Here is an 18,248-nt window from a genome sequence, read left to right on the forward strand (position 1 = left end):
AGCAGAGCAGACAGCTCCACAGAATCACAGTGTGCCTGCTGCTCAAAAGGGGGCGGGGAATCAGCCATTCTCTAACAGGGCTCAAATAGAGGGATATGAGGGATGTCTAAAATGCATGATCTGTTTGGTATTTTGAGCAAAACACATCATAGATATGTTTTTTATATTTCCGAGACCCATAATATATGCCTAAAAATAGCATGAAAGGAGATCTTTAATATTTTTATTCCCGTTTGGATTATTGTGTAGAGTGCACTTCGACCTCCTGTGTCCGATGGTAATAGAACACTAAACACCTGGCAACACTTGGCTTCCACAAGTGTATCCTGGCAACATCTTTTCACCAGTTTAGTCATCATAAACACAGGTTTTAACTGCCACATTAGGGGTGGTAAGTCATTCATAATTCATTACTTTTTAAAACATATCATCTCACGTTGGCAAAACAGGAAAAGCCAGGTTTGAGTTAACAATGGCTCTGTGTCTCAGTAAGTAACAGTAACAGGACAGTAAAAACACAACACCAGCAGCTGGAAACAGCTCACTGACAGGATGCAGTCAATTCTCATGCGATCAATAAAGCTTGCTTTTTACAATGACAGGCCAAAACTAAATAAAAAGAATGAGGCTACATTTTCATGTTCCTTATGAAAGTAGAGTAATGATGTCTCTGCAGTCTGAATCTGATCACACGCTCTGCCTTTAGACCCAAGCTGCTCGGTCCAGTGTGTGTGTGCGTGTGTGTGTCCCGCTGATCACGCCTTCACATTTTATAAAGATTATAAAGCAATCTGCAGCGCTGATGCTCCAGCCTGACCGAATCACGGCTGATTAAACCGAGGACGGGTAATTAACCCGGATGAGTCCATTAGTCTATATTTACTCTCTCTTTTGTCTTCTCCTTCCGCTCATGCTCTCTGTCTTCCCTTTTTAAGACCCCATGTGCCATAAGACCCTCATTAGTGAGTGTTTGATAAAGAAATCAAAGGCAGAGAACAGACAAATGAGAGTGCTCATTTCCCCTCATCTCATCTCCAGAACGAAGCTGCATCACAAAGCTCTGGTTAATGGAACCGAGTACTTGCTGTAAAGGATCTGACTAGCGACTGTGTCATTTGATATAGCTATAACTACAAGCCAAACAAGAAACCAGGATCATTGAAGGATATTTGTTCACCAAGGCACTTTTTCTACCTGTTTTATATTGTTAGATTTTCTTGTCTTTACTTACTGTGTTAATTGTAAAGTGCTAACATCTTTCCTGTCAGTGTCCTGCAGCTGCTGAATAACACCTGTCTCAATAGAAGGACCTGTATAATTGGACTGTACCATTCTGCTAAAAAAGAGTGGTGTCTTCTTCATCTAAGCCATGCCTTTTTAAGAAGAGAACCATGGACTGAGCAGCATGGATATATCATCTTAAATTGATAGAGGAAGGCGGTGCTGCTCATAAAATATATAATTACCTTTTCAAGATTTTTTTTTAACCCATTCTTTACTTTGTAAATGGATTAGGTAAATACAATTTCTATTTTTCAATAGAAATTGACAAAAAAAATGTTCTTGTGGATGCTTTCAAGAGTGCGCAGAAATGCAGACAGAAGAGCGTTAAAGATGTGAAAGTAGAGAGAAAGAAGCGAGAGCAGAGAGACAGAACTGGACAGAGGGAGAGACGTTTATTGACAGCTGAGATACAGAGGAGAGGCCTGAAGCTAGTCACACAAACAATATCTCTTGGGTTTGTTGGTAGAAAAGACATGTTTAATTTGGGCTAATCTGAATTTTTACCACAAAAGAAAATGGACTCAAGCAGAGCATTTGTAACATCTCCTGAAGAAAACATGTTGCAGCTGAAGCACCAGAGATGAGTGAAAAAAACACTTCCTCAGATGGAACAGGAACCAGTGTCTGTGCATCTCTGCTTCAAATGAGACAGAGGACTGGAGGACGAGTAATAATCAACAATACATCTGTTTCTACACGTTTAAAACCTGATCAACAGACATTAGCAGTACATCTGTTTGAAGACACAACAGACCAAATCAGACTAAAGGCACACACTTTGGTCCCAACAGGCCTCCTCCCACAATCAGAGACCAAGACCAGAATCACATGTTGAAACCGTGTGTGTGTGTGTGTGTGTGTGTGTGCACCCACTCACACACTGGTTCAGAAAAGAGTCACTTTTTCAGGTGGCTCTATTCTTCACTAAAAACTCCACTTTAGGGTCATCAATGTGTAAGCATGTGTTAATGTAATCATATTCAATTGTCCTCAACAAGCATCATGAGCCTCAAAGAATGATTCAAATTTCCCAGAATGCCTTTAGAGTAGACATCCTCCTAGAAAGGGTTTGTCAAAGCTTTCGTTTAAATAATCTATGAACAGCTTCAAGGTGATTGTTCAGCTACTGGAATATTAGGGAAAATGGTATTTTTATATTTTCAAATTGTACGTCACTGAACAACAAGGAACATGTGGTGTTGAAACTACATTTAAAGTGATTCTGTGTGCTGCAGCAACATTTTTAAAGCTGCAAGCTGTTCTTGTGTAGGTACCCAACATGCCTACAAAGTATACAAGTGTGTTGGTAATGTAAAACTGGTCATATTTACATTGCAGATGAGAGCAGAACAGCATGAAATGCACGCTAAGCTTTAATGAAAATCCCATCCATCTCTTTACTTTTATTTTGTAAATGTTTTTACTTACTATTTGAGTGCCCCAAAGTCATTTAGAGGAGTGAACTGGCACACTGAGAAACTGTTTTAAAGACAACTGTAGCGAGGCAGCAGCTGATACCCTCCAGAAGGAAAGAGTCGTCACCATGGTGATGATGGAGTGACATGACAGGTATTTTGGAGTTACTACAAAAAAGGGAAATGATTGTATGGACAACATCTGGTAGTTTGGGTTTCAAATGTGCATTCGCTTGGGGAACAATAAGTGGTTCAAGTAGCAACAAATGTGAAATAACAGACCTCTAAATATAGGAGAAAAACAACACTACTACAAAACCGACAGGTTATCACTGGGTAGGGAAATACAAATAAACAGCTGTTTGCCCTTGAAAAGAAAATCTAATCTAAAACCAAAACTCTGCTGAATAAAGGGAAACAACAGGCTGAAAAGAAGCGTTCAACATTCCTCTCTGGACAATTCTTTAAAGGTTTTGGGACCGATGAGCAGATTCTCAGATTCACAGGAGGCTGTGATCAGAAGGGTGCTCCTGTAGACATCACTACGGCAACAGGAGATCATCTAAACAGGATGATCAGCTGCTGTCTGCTGCAGAAAGGTGTTTACTTTGAAAACTACCTTTAGGCCAACACTGATGGTTGTTCTACTTCTACTGATCAAGAAAATATATTTGATGCTTTGGAAATTAAAGCACATTTAAGTGATAAAACATTGTACTACTTAATCAAATATGTGGGGAAAGTGCAGCAAAGGTTAACAGAAAATGTCCAAAAATGGTGTGGACTTCCTCCTGTCAGGGTTAGATGGTAGACTTGGAAAAGGAAACTTTCAGATGGTGATTTCCTCCCATGTCATAGTTGTGAAGCTCCATCAGAGTCTGGATGGCTTCCTCCACCGACGTCATCTGGATCAGGGCCATCTTACGGTCCCTGAGGAGGCAGCACAGACAAACCGCTCAATATCATGGTGAGTAACCGGGAAAGATTCACAATATGTCATCTCTCTGCAGGGTAGGGATTATTCCTGGAAGGTTAGCTGAGAACCTACTGATTGTTAATGTATAGTACAGAAGATATGAGTCTAGTTTGTTTTTATATTACTATCAAATGATTGAGTTGAATGTTGAAATATTTCATAGATATATAAGAATATAAAAATAATTAAGAAGAGTTCAGGTGTTGAAATGATTCTTACTGGAAGAACTTGAAGGCCTTGACAGTTCCTCCACTGTTAGAGAACAGAAGGCGGAGATCATCCTCTCCAACTCCATCCCTGGACGAGCAGAGGTAACGCAGTGTTAGAGCACAGCAGCACGGAGGGATACACTGATTCAACTATTGGCATGGCGTAAGAAAAAGAGTGTTACGACTGACAGATGAAGTGGTTGTACTACCGGACATTGGAGAGGTGAAGTGTTGCAGAGGGAGGAAAGATGTTCTGGAAGTTTTTGGAGCCTGGCTTCTTAAAGCGATGGAGAGGTGAGCCAGAAAAATCTGTCCAACACAAACACAATATAGACATAATGACAATGTGACCCATACAGATTGGTCAAGAGGAAATAAACCTGGAGTAGCTTTTATTCAAGATGCAGATACGTCTTACCTTTGGTTAGCAGTTGGTCGTCCAGCCCCTCTCTGGGCAGAGCCACAGTCTGATGTTTGGACAGCGTCACTCTCATAACTTTACCAAACACCTTTTGACCATTCAAGTGGCTCATCGCTACACATGAGGACAAAAAGGAAATACGGATTAGTGATAAAGCATAAAAGCATTTCCAAATATGCTGACACAGTACATCAGGCCCGTATGTCCATTATATGAAATCCATAAAAAATGTCTATGGTTAAATAATACATTACCTTGCTATATATCTAGTATTGGTGTAGCCTAACCTTTATCTGCAACTGTGCAGAAATACGGGCTTTAACAAAAGTGAAACAATTAAATAATTAAAAAAACTACATCATTTGAATGTCAATGTTTTAAATATGTTACAACTCTTCAAACTAGTCGGTACAGAAATATATTGATTTCACTAACTATATTTCAAAATATGTTTTTTATGTTAAGCTGAGCACAGAATGCTGTGTTCCACATTCCTCTCAGAGAAAATGTTCATGTATTGCATATCCGGTTTTAAATTCTGTATTCTATATATTGGATACAAATCCAGGAGCAGGGGGTCAGTGTGCATATCAGGACTTCACCATCACATGTGCTTTCATAGTCAAAAACATCAAATCTTGATTCAACTGGTTTTGCATTTCAAAAGAGTGCTGCAGAATTCAGCCCTAAAACCCTGAAATGAGTCGGCAGTTTACAGCTTTTAGTTTCCTGGTCTTGGAGTTCTTGCTTTTTAAATGTGTTTTTGTTTAAATGTTTAACACAAGATGAAGAGATTTGAAATGTTGTTCCACAACATCAAATACGTCAGTTAACACCCCACTGGTGAATGTCTGAAGCCTCTGATTAAATCGGTGGTTGCTAACGAGTGTCTAAAAGAGACTTCTCTAAATCCCTTGCGATGCTAACTTCCCAGTGGGCTTACAGAAATATGATGCTGCTGCTGTAAACACTCACCCAGCTGAGCCTGGTTGCCGTCAGACAGCTGGATCAGAGCACTGTCCTTCTTGTTGTAGAGGATCTTCACCCTCTGGACATCACCATACACTCCTGAAGGTAGAGAGAGAGCGAGAGAGGCAGACCAAGACAGGGAGAGAGAGGGAGAGAGAGAGAGAGAGATAGAGAGAGAGAGAGAGAGAGAGAGAGAGCTAGAGAGAGAGAGAGAGAGAGAGAGAGAGAGAGAGAGCAGGGTGGAGTAGAGGACCAGAAAGAGGACAGAACAGACAGAGCAGGAGAGATGGAGCCAACGAAGATAAAAAAGAAGAGGTGTGAAGGACGAAGGGAATAAAGTTAGTGCTAGAACGACAAATGAAAGGAAAAGATGGAATCCTCCCATTTGACATCCACTAGAAACTCAGTCAGAGCCTTCTGTACAGCAGAGTGACTCCGCCGAGATTCACCAGCCACATACAACGCTTCAAAATGTAAAACCATAACTGCACAGGGTAGGAGAAAAATCTATTTTTAGAAAACCTTTGAAAAGACATGCACCAACTGCTGATAGAATATGTTGTAGAGACAAATATGTACAATTAAATACAGAAAGAAGACCTAATACCATTTTTAGTTTTTAGGCCTTGATAATTTAAGGCTTTAAAAGATATAGGCGTATCCTCAAGTAGCTTACACAGTAACAAACACGTCTACTGTGAGCGTTACGATGGGCCTAGTTTAAGAGTTAGAGTAACCCCAATGTCATAGTTGTACACATTTAAATGAAAAGGTGAACTATGAATACTCTTTATTAGTCCAAATCTGGAGAAAAAAAGCAGAAGGACAGAAGGACTGTAGAGGAATGAGTCTTAGGGTGCATTCACACCTAATAGTCCGCTTCTCTGGTGCGCACCAGACCACAGTTTGTTGCATTGTTTCATTTTTCAGAAGGTTCGGTTTGCGTTCACACGGGCAAAACTCAAACGGACTATAAACTTTAAACACAAGTCATGTGCTCGGAAATGCTGTTCAACCATTGGTCAGACATTAAGGGGGTAAAAACGCAAATCCAGGCAATTTCTACCGGAGCCTCCGCCATGGAGCATGCAGGTTATTTTCATGCTGTTGTTAATCTGGAGAGCATATCAACAGCAACGGCGCATATGATTATATAATCAGACAACGTGCGATACAAAACATTATAACACATAGGCCTATAATGAGAGACGTTCTGCAGTCAGGAGGGGGTTTCACCGACGGCAGGTGGCTCTGACTTTTATGTATAGTTTTTAGTTTGATAGTTGTTTTTACTTTACACGACACTGTTCAACACTTCATTCTGCTTCACTCTTCCGCTATCGATTTTGAAGACACCCGCGTTCTTGTGACACGTAAATACTACGCTTCCTATGTTTTGGTGCGGACTGCGTTCACACCAGCAATGAACAGCTCCAGAGTTCACTAGCCAGCGGTCCGAGACCACCTATTTTAGCGGACCAGAGTCCGGTTGTTTAGTTCACTTAAGAGGTCTCGGACTGTGTTCACACCGACCCAAACGAACCGCACCAAGCGGCTAAACGCACCAGGGTTCGATTCAACCGGACTATAAAAGGCTGGTGTGAATGCGCCCTTAGTAAAGCTCCAAAACCATTCAACATACAGTCTCTGGAATGAATAAATGACTACAATCTGTAGTAGTGATTTTAGCACTTCCATCTTTGGCCGAGTACAGTTGTCCTTATATAGTTTGTACAATGAAATATTTTCCTGTGGTAATTATTGTTTCTGCAAGCTGCAGCCATGCTATATGCTAATAGTTTGAGTATTATTATTATTACACTATTGTGAACCTCACAATAACCTGTGTGTGAAAGTAGAGGGACGCTTCACACCACGTCATGGAACAGAGTCTCCACAGCACAGGAAGGATTTTGGTGTAAATCAGTGTATCAGTAAAGAAATAAGCGGACCAAACACACAGTATCCTGTGTAACACACATGATAGAGGGAGGCTTGGAGATACAGAAAGATACAGAGGAATAGCTTGTCCACGACCTCACTGAAGAAAGTGAACAAAATTGGATTAACAGAGAGAGATATACAGATAGAATAGAAGAGGTTGAACATACCGAAGAGGGTAAAGATACTTTGAGGCGTGACCATCTTTAGAGAGAGAGACCGCAGAGCAGAGGACAGGAAGAGGAGGAGCAGAGGAAGAGGAGAGACGAAGGTAGAGATCAGACGCCCAGTGTTGGACGAGGGGGGAGGTGGTGGTTTCCATGGTGATGAGCAAAGATGGAAGGTTTTGGAGGGGTCAAAAATGGCAAACCCAAAGTCGGGTTGGACCGGATTAAAAACCGTGAGGAGGGAAGATAGGAAAAGGAGTTTAAAAAAAAGAGAGAGGGAAAGGTTTCAAGGGGAAGTTTATGACATTAAAGGATGTTTGGGCAAAAGGGGAGAACATAAATGTGTGAGGGGGGAGCAGAGGAGGGAAGAAAGGAGGCGGGAAGGGAGAAAGGAGGAGAGGAGGACAAAAACCAAAGCAGAGGTCAGTAAACAGAGCATCAGTGGAACATCAACGGAGTCTGAATGATGGCTGGTTCCATTCCTCACACACACACACACACACACACACACACACACACACACACACACACACACACACACACACACACACACACACAACACACACACACCACACACACACACCACACACACACACACACACACACACACACACACACACACACACACACACACACACACACACACACACACACACACACACACACACACACACACACACACACACACACACACACACACACACACACACACACACACACACACACACACACACACACACACACACACACACACACACCTGTTTTCACACGCATATTTCCTGCTGGATGCATTGATCAGTGAGGTCAAGAAAGGATGGGTAGAAAATAATACATTTGAGAACGGAAAAATGAATAAAGCATGAAATATATAAGTGAATGAGGGATGAACTGTGATTGGCAGGAGATATCAGACCAAAGGGGGGCGGGACCATGGAGCAGAGGGACAACCAGATCACATGAGGCCACTGAAGGGGAACAAACAATGCCACTTACATTTGGTAACTTTATTGCAAAAATATATATTCATATGTTTTTAAGGAAGTAAATCTTCAAATATAATCTGCAAAATAAAAAAATAAAAATTTGGACCACGCCATATTTCTTTTGATTCAGCGGGATAGTGGGCTGCTTAGTACTCTGTGTTACCAGCGTCAATGACTAATAAAAGTCTCAGTTTCAGGAATGACCAAAATCACACAGTAGCAAGTCGTTTTGAAGCTTCTGCAGTCAAATGATACCTGCATTTCGATGGCGGCGTTATTGTTTAAATGCAATATGTAGCGAAGTCAAGTGTGCATTTCACGGAGTTGGTCATTAATACTTCACCTAACAGTTTTGTACAGTTATTTAATACATTTCAATTTTTTTTTACACTTTAATATATATTTGTCTTGTAAATATTCAATGGGGAGGGGTGGTGGTATTGAAAAGTTTTGACTGAATCCATTGGTATCGTTATAACTTCATGGGTACTGGTGTCATCATTTTTTACATCATGTTTTACAATATAGAAAATGTCTCACTTTGTCCAGTTCTCAAGCAAACTGGGTTTATACAGTCAAATGTGTATTTTGTGTTTCTAATGCTACGCTGGAGACAGGGGAAGTGTACTGCATACAACTGACTCAGTTCTGACCAGAGATCTGTCCATTTGATGACACAGTTGAGAAAGAATGAACAAGTGACTGAGAAAACCATCCCCAGGACTCAACACTCACAACGTGAACAATGGCCACACCAAAATCAACCCCCCAAGTGTATGCTGCTGATTGGTCACCAGAGAACAGCCAAGACACAAAATCCCTTTAGAAAGGGAAACGTGACTCCACTATGGAGTCTGACAGAGGAACAGAGAGAGAACCCAGAGCACTCTGACGGAGAGATGGAACACAGATCAGATAACAGATACTGGAGAGGACCAGATGGAGTAGGTACACATTTAGAATTAGAGAAGAAAATGAAAACTGACAGAAGAAACTGAAATCTAAGATATAAGTATGTAAGGTGGGAATTTAGTTAAGAGAAACAGAGCTTCAAAAACAGAACTTTGGAGATCAGATAGAGACATAATGTACTATTTCAGGGTGGACAAACACAATCACAGACCAACACAGTAAATCATACTTCAATTAAGCTGAAAATGATCCAGTGGTGTGGGTTAAATTGTGAAAATGAGTGATTTAAAGAGGAGATTGCAGATACTCATTGAGTTAACTTATGGCATGTGTACCTCTTCATTTAGGTTTGATGCCAACAGGACTCCTGACACTCCGGACCCGGACAGAGCAACACGACCAGCCGCCGCCGCCGCTGCTGCTGCGGCGCTCAGAGGACTGATGGCTCCTGGTGGCACAGCACGAGACAATCAACATGTCACACAGCAGCAGGAAGCACAAACCACTAAAACACTTGCTGCAACAAAACACAAACCCAAAACAAATCTTAATCTTAGCCGCTTTCACAATTATCTCACAGTTTTACGACATCAAAATAATGCAAAGAAATCTGAAGCACAAAAAGAAAAATATATTATAATGAAGGATGGAGATGTGCTTGCTTCCTCAATCAACAAGATGGCAAGATTTTAATTACAAAATACATTATAATTAATGTGCAACTTTTTAAAGTTCTAAAACTGAATTAAAGTGCACTTGCACTGCACTGAACTGTTATCAAACAACCTAGTCCTAGGGCCCACAGTCACACAAACTAATATATAAAACACCCTGCATTCTGCTATGTCCATACATATATTCAATTTCGATATTTCAATATATTCAAGGGTAGCACATTTGATGATGCGTTCTTACTGTTTCACTGCATATGCAAAGGATTGCGCCACAACAATGTTTCATGATAATGACTTAAATAAACCTTAACAAAATGTACTTTTTGTGAAAATACACACAAAAGTAAAAGCAATTATAGCCCAGTAATTCTGCACTACACATATGCAGCTGGTTAAGAATTAACTAGCTAAGGAACCTCAGTTTACAAAAGTCTAAGCCACATTTTGAGTCACAATTAATTTAGGCTTATCAATTCCAGTTGACCTGCATCAAAATATGTAATAAAGAAAACGATGTTTACAACATAACTGATTCCAGCTAATCATAAATATATTTCCCTCATCTATTAATATAGCTGTACTATCAACCAACCACTGAATTTGAATTATTTTCCAGTGCTTGCACTTTTAGAGAACGATAATAGGACATGACATGAGACAGGGCAGCAGCATGAAGGAAAGAGCAGAGGCAGAGTGATGGAAAACAGAATCATTATTATTAGGAATGATGAAAAGATAGGTACCTCCGCCCTGCGAGAGGGAGAGAGAGTTTGAGTATCCTCCTCCACTCGAGTAGGAAGCTAGCGCTCCAGATGGGGTACCTAAGAGACAACGACAACTAGATTTATACCACAAAACACTGATATAGTGTAAGAGTACAAATACCAAAAGACCAGCAACAGTCTGAGTCTGCAAATGATTGAAACCGTGACAGTATGATACCGTGGGAACATGTTGAAGAAACTCGTTTTGTAGCTGAAATGAATATAACTAATTATCTTGCTCCCAACAGACTAGAAACAATATTTGTTCTAATATAAAGTGAAATACTGTTGACACAATGATAGTAAGTAACATTTATAATAAAGCGCTTTTCACAGACATAGTGCTTGACAAAGCATTAAAACATCATACGAATTAAGTGCTCAAAACACAATAAAAGCACACAAGTGACCCAACCGCCTGCCCAAACAGGAATGTCTTTAAATGACATTTCAAAGAGTCTACAGAGTCAGCGGACCGTAGGTGAGCGGGCAGAGCGTTCCAGTTTAGGAGCCGCAGCCTGGAACACTCGATCACCACGGGTCTTAAGGCGAGTACGTGGGACAGACAGTAGGTTGAGCATGTTTGTCCTGAGAGAGCGAGCAGATGAGTATGGGTGACTTTCATGATAGCACACTTATACGTCAAAAATACAAAGACAGTATAACTTCAAGTGAAATGTCGTTTTGGTTGTTTTCCAAAAAGATTGCATTCTTTATATAGCAGCATGTTTTATTAGGGTTTCCCCGATTGCGTGTGGCTTTTTTGCCTGTGCGATTATTTATGCCACCTCATATGATGTCTTTTGAGCTTTGGTAAGGATTGTTGTTTGGTTAGGACTTTCTTTTGGCTTTGCAATTCTCTCTCCTTTCGGCGGAGTGGCAAGAGACGGGTGCTTCGTTTTCAAGTGTATGAGCATTTTTACGGGCTTTAAGCTCTCATGTGTTAGCACCTCAGTGCACACTACACTAGGGATGGGCACCGAGCCCGGTATTAAAGGGCCCCGGGGATGACTTATTAAAGACTGTGGTACCATTAAGCTCCAACGTTATCTGTCTTTTTATCGGTACTGGAGACATTTAAAAAGATATATGTCGTGTGTTATTGCTACATAAACAACACACACACACACACACACACACACACACACACACACACACACACACACACACACACACACACACACACACACACACACACACACACACACACACACACACACACACACACACACACACACACACACACACACACACACACACACACACACACACACACACACACACACACACACACACACACACACACACACACACACACACACACACACACACACACACACACACACTTTGGAGTAAATACTTGTTTTTTTTACAGTTCTGTAAGTTCACATTATTTACAATTTGTTTAGTTAATTAACCTCAGGAGTAGGATAACACAGGTCAAATGTACTTGTTTATCAAATAAACTGTTCGCATGTATTTTGACCCACATTCACACCCCGATTAAAAACAGTAACAAAGATGTTGGTGTCGGGAACAGATGGAAAATATAAATGAAATGGTCAATAAATATATAAATATAGGAGTGGTTCCACAGCATAGAAAAAGTATTCTCTTAAGCATGACTGTTATTGAATATGAATCTGATCATTATAAATTATTAAGAAACAAAGTCCATCATCAATGCAATAACTTGGATGAAAAAATGAAAAAAATTGGATGACAGAATTGGTAAATGATATTGATATACCATCCAGCAAGAGGATACTCTAATGATGCAGCATACATCCAAACATAATGTAAATACACCTCGTGTGACTTATTTGATGTTGTAGAACAAGTAAGCTTGTGTTAACTACAGACCATATTTTGGGAATCCAACCAAACATTCTAGTCAATGTTTCAAATCTTCGAGACGGGGGAATCCTTGAAATGCTAACTAATTTCCGGGTTTAGGACTCATTCCTGTATTACTCCATACTGAATTCATTGTATTTGAAAACATATTTTGCCTTTAATGATTATTACGTCAACTGCAAATTGGATATTGAACTTCGGTCCATGTTGTGTTTTTTTTAATTAATTTCAGATGTATTGATCAGCCCTGACTCTTTAGTGTGCTAGGATGTTATAACTGATCTCTGACCAGGATGAACACTTTATCTATGACTGGGTTGCTATGATTAGTGATGAAACATGAATGCATGTGAATAATATATTTCTAATAATTATAAATAAAGTGTGTTAAAGAAAATACATCAGTGACTATGTAAAAAATAAATAAAGATAGGATGAAGCATGCATTACCACAAGCATGTGACAAATAAACCTATCCATATGTTATTTTCTGTATTATGAGGCACCCTGACTGATGCACACATAGGTGTTTGCTAGCACTAGCAAAGGAACAACTTAGAGGGGGTCTTTTTAGCGGATAGAGGGGGCCATTTGTGTAGAAGCTCAGTATTATAAATACTCCATTGGGATACATGAATGGATGTAGTGTAGTTAGACAACGACAGAAGTGTGTTTACCCAATAAAGAGTGATCCTTGTTGGCTGACTCTCCGTCTCCAGTAGGAAGGTCAGGTCTGGTGTAGTCTCGACTCTTATCATTGTTGTATTTCACGTTGAGGTTCACCAGTTTACTGAAGTCTATCCGCAGAGTACAGCATGAGTTATAGATGTTCTGTCCATCCAAAGACTGGATGTGGGAAACGGGATAAAGAATTAAACTATTCTTTCAACAACATTTCATTGATAAGTATCAGCTGAAAGGAGTAGTAATTGTTTGTCCTTTACATGAACAAACAATCTTGAATTTCTTTTGAATGTTTTTTTAAAGATTTGTGCCCATGATACATACTAAACTGGACATTTAGAGTTATTCATCTCCTTGGCTGATGTGTCTGTCTACATCTAAAGCCAAACATGTTAAAATGGCTGAAAGGCAATATGTTAACTGCCTGAATTGAATCTAAATCCTGTTATTGCATAGTTAGAAACTTGACTAAAATAGAAATAAGATAAGAGGTACTTGTTTGTATTGCAGCAGCATAAAAAACAACAACAAATTATAATAAAATAACCATATTATCAGTTAACCAAAATGTTCATGCAGTGTGGTCCTACCAGTTTAGCTTGTTGTGCATTGACGGGTTCGCTGAACTGCAGAAGAGCCTGAAACTGGTTGTTCTTGGTGAAGGTTATAATCTTCATTACCGTCCCAAACTTACTGAAGATCTGCAAAATTCAAAGAATTCATGGTGAAAAAAACCCATCACAAAGCTAGGATATAAATAACAGTTCACCAGGTCAAAATATTAGTTTTAAGTTATGCACACACACACACCCAAACAACTATCACATTATGAAAATAACATGTCAACTAATATGTGCTTTTGAAAAAATATATTCAAAACATTAGTCATAATTAAAAAGGCATGGGGGTGTGTGTACCAATGGGGGGTCTAGACAACATGTTCAGGTGTTACCTGTTGTAGAACATCCAGTGTGACAGGATAAAACATGTTGTCGATGATTATTCGTAGGACAGGGCTGGGGGGTGGAGCTAGGTCTAAAACTCCAGGGTCAGAGGATGGAGAGCTTCCATCCTGAACGGCTGACACCGCCTGCAGCACTGCCTGGGCCCTCTGGGTGGAGAGAAAACAATGGATTTATGATGGGGGGAAAGGCCCTCAGACTGGTGAAGCTGAAGTCAAGTGTATAAATATATCTCTGTGTACCTGGTTCAGAGCGGAGTCTGTTTTCAGTTCCTTATGGTTAGAGTACTGGATGAAGACAGGAGTGTTTCGGACCTAAATAGAATAGGAACCATTTAATAAGCTATTTATTTAGCAGATCAAGAGATTACAGCAGAAATTATATTGTGCAACAGGAATGGACCACACACCTGTGGCGTGACAGCTGTGTAGTAGTTCACCATCGTAATGGCTGCTTCTTCTGTACCCAGCTCCAGAAAAGCCTGAAAAACAGAGTAATATTTATCTTTATGTGAATAACAAATAATATCCAGGACAATGTTTTACTGTCTTCTTTTCTTTAGAGAGGGAACATTTTATTCAGTTGAAGCTAAAAGTGGGATGCCGTTGTGTCAGAGTTTACCTGGTTTTTCCCCTTCAGCATCAGTATGTTGGTGACCTTTCCAAAGGGCAGCCCCAGAGCAATGACTTCAGTCTCTGACACTTCATTGGGAAGTTTCCTGATGTGGAGAACTCTGGAGGGAGGGGATTCGTCCAGACGCTGTTTCTTAGTGTCACTGCCGTTTGCTGCACAAATCATATTTTAAGACATTAATCAGAATATGGCTCCACAAATCTGCATTAAAGATGAAGTCAATAAGTGTATATAGTATAATAAATGATGACTGAGTTCTGTTTGGCTGCCTTATTCCTGGCATTATACATGATGGCTCACTTATGGTTTGCTGGAACACTTGAAAAGAATATAGCCTAATAACAATTGTTAGCACTTTTGCTTGTCCTCCATTATAAGTCAAAATGTCTGCTGGGAAATTGGCCTTTCATTATTTAATTGACAGAAGAATATTTTGCAATTATTTAAATAGTCAACTTAATGTAAAACATCAAGTTCAGCAGCAGAAATGACAAATATTCCCTTGTTCCAGCTTCTCAATTTTTATTTAAAAAAAAGTTTGGTAGTTGAATCAGAAGATTAGATTTTCTAGCCCCAAAATCTAGATTCCCTTTAGATGTAATTTGTTTGCTTACAGATAGAGAACCTTACAATTATTTAACATATCCAGTATGCAAGGTTTGTATATAACATACAGTACCCTGCTTGTTCAGCTCCCTTTATTCATGATTCTAATGTTTTCTGATCATCTGTGCAGGATAGTCATTCAATAATCAAAATCCTAGACAGCCTTTCTCATTTTTGAATCCTGATAGTACTGACAAACATATACCACCAATGGAACACTTCTCAACCACTTCTCCGTCTTCTAAATCTCTTGACTCCAGCTGTGATGTGTAAGGATTACATTTACCAGTCATAGAGGTAGGGCTGCTGCTGTACATGTTGAGCTCCTCTGAGCCTCTCTGGATAAACAAGGACAAAAAGGGAAATAAAGTAAATGTTTATTCTCAGTGACAAAATACTACCAAACGTACATTAAACATCATACTGTATTCATCCTGGCTTGTCTGAACTGCAATGTACACATTGGGTGCGTCTCACTTCGGTTATTTTTCATTTCCTCGGGCTCTGTATCACCGGAAGTTGATTTGTCTGCGACATCTTGAGTACCGTCCCAGTGGCCTTATTTTTGCCGGAGGATCGAGGAGTGATAACGGAGGAGCGATAATCGAGGAACTACCAGACCATCCTCCGGTGAAATCCTCAGACACTTGCCCCGCCCCCTTACTGTGTATCGCTCGCTGATTGGACGATGCAGCGCATGCACTGATCTGGCTGCTGTCAGACGATCAGTTGTGCGGCGTCATCACAAACGGACGTCGCTTCACGTGACGCTCCGGAGGAAACAACGTCCCATTGCTCTTAAAACTCATTTCCCTGCTTCTCGTGGTTTCCTTGCGTCTCTCCATGCTTCCCTGGTGGGAGGGACTAGTCGCAGGGAAACGACGCAAGTGAGGGATGCAAGGAATCCATTTAACCGAAGTGAGATGCAGCTACTGTAACGTAAACATTGTAACATGCAGCAGCAAACAAAGCGCAAAATTACTAAAAACGTTACTTTAATCTTAGTTAAGTCACACCATCTGTTATACTACCATTCCACAGTTTAACATTAATCTTTTTAGTATGGTATTTTGTAACATCAAAGCCAACACTATACATCTGTATAGTATACAATCTATTTTCCCCAGCCTATAATAAAATGCAACAATTGTCAATCTTTTTCTTCATATGTGAACAAAACAATGTAGAAAATGCAAGAGTGCAAAGTCAAAGATGGTAAAATGAAATTCTGCTTGCCTTCACACCAACCGCAACATCACTGTCAATGGAGGGAATGCAGGGAAATGACAAAAGATAAAGAAAAGCAAATAATGTTAGGCCTAGTTACTGAAGAAAAGCAATTTGGATCAAAGTCATGCATAATAGAGGTTTAGACATGCTCAACATTTGACATCACTCAGTAAAAGGAATGAACAAAACATCATAATGAAGGCTTAGCTATTTCAATCACTCAGAATAAAATCTGAAGACCTCAATCAGTAAAGTATCAGAAGTACATTTACTCAAGTACTGTACTGACACAAGTACAATTTCGAGGGACTTTTACTTGAATATTTTGCTACGTTGTACTTCTACTCCACTAACATTCAGAGGTAAATGGTGTACTTTTAATCCACTACATGTATTGAATGCCTTTAGTGACTTTAGAGTAAATTCACAAGCTACCCTGCAGTATACAAAGTCATTCAAACTAGTTGTTACCAGCTTTGAGAACACTTTATGATCAATCATTATAAAACATATCACATATATTATTCTGAAATGGACCAATCTGCAAAATGACTACTTTTACTTTAGCTACTTTAACTATATTTTGATGCTAATACTTTTCTACTTTTACATTTTGAATGCAGGAGTCTTTGTAGCAGAGTATTCCTACAATCTGGTACCGAGTACTTCTTCCACCTCTGATCACAATGTATTATAATTCCGTATTTAAATTACGCCACACATGTGTAAGAGTTATAATAAATCAGTTGTTTTTGCCTCTAGCTGATACATGTAATTGCCATGTGTCGATTCATTATTTTGTAACGGAGATCACTTTCTGCTTAATGGTAAATCACTTTTTGTGACGTAAGCTCCGGACAAAGGACTTTAATTAACTGACAGGTGCGCGTACCATGTCGGAGATGACATCACTATCACATAGCTGCTGTTTTGCATTACTGTTACACCAACCTCAATAATAACTGCTTTATCACGCAAACATTCAACCTTACAGGAACCGTTAGTTATTTTTCATTCATCTCAGGCTAACGGTAACTGGCGCACGAGAGAAGGTGATGCTAAACTACAGTAACGGCCCGTCCACACAGCGGCGTGCGTTAAAGCTTCAACGCTTCTTTTAACAGCTTTTTGCTAACTACCTTGCTTCCTATGACTTTGCAGTCAGGAGAACCATATGATACGTTAAATGCTATTTAACCATGTCCTACCATCAGTTTACTGTTCTCTGCAAGCAAAACAACATTAGTCGACCGCATTTCTTGGTGGGGAGTTGGCTTCTAGCTAACGTCATGTTCTTCGTGGTTTACAGTATCAAGGTTCGCAGCTGAGCTAACAGGTAGCATCCCTTAAATGAACGGGGAGCAGTCAATTAAGTTAATATCCAAGCACAGCTGTGAGAAATGTAGCTAGAAGCATTCATTGCAATAAAAAAGGCATTTACCCGTCCATTGCAGCTCTTTGTCCTTTTATGTCTGATGATAATTCAGCTCAATTCGATGCATGTGAGCAAAATGGGCGTTCTTCTTCTTCGTTTGTTTTAATGGCATCTGGGAACCAACAG

At 39.9% G+C, this 18,248-nt stretch overlaps 1 protein-coding gene across 1 annotated transcript; it reads right to left on the reverse strand.

The window, feature by feature from the left end:
- Positions 1-1,656: 1,656 nt before the first annotated feature.
- Positions 1,657-18,248, reverse strand: LOC117473765 (polypyrimidine tract-binding protein 2-like). The gene is made up of 17 exons (XM_034119592.1): positions 18,129-18,248; positions 16,694-16,715; positions 15,744-15,795; positions 14,840-15,003; positions 14,628-14,699; positions 14,461-14,532; positions 14,209-14,367; positions 13,847-13,957; positions 13,250-13,418; positions 10,695-10,772; positions 9,613-9,725; positions 7,386-7,419; positions 5,281-5,373; positions 4,303-4,419; positions 4,094-4,193; positions 3,895-3,972; positions 1,657-3,629 (listed from the first exon to the last, which is right to left on the reverse strand). Exons 1-17 carry the CDS (start codon positions 18,134-18,136, stop codon positions 3,500-3,502), a joined length of 1,572 nt encoding a protein of 523 aa, XP_033975483.1. The 5' UTR covers positions 18,137-18,248; the 3' UTR covers positions 1,657-3,499.

Source organism: Trematomus bernacchii, unplaced genomic scaffold, assembly GCF_902827165.1.
Source record: "Trematomus bernacchii unplaced genomic scaffold, fTreBer1.1, whole genome shotgun sequence".
Taxonomy (NCBI): Eukaryota; Metazoa; Chordata; class Actinopteri; order Perciformes; family Nototheniidae; genus Trematomus; species Trematomus bernacchii.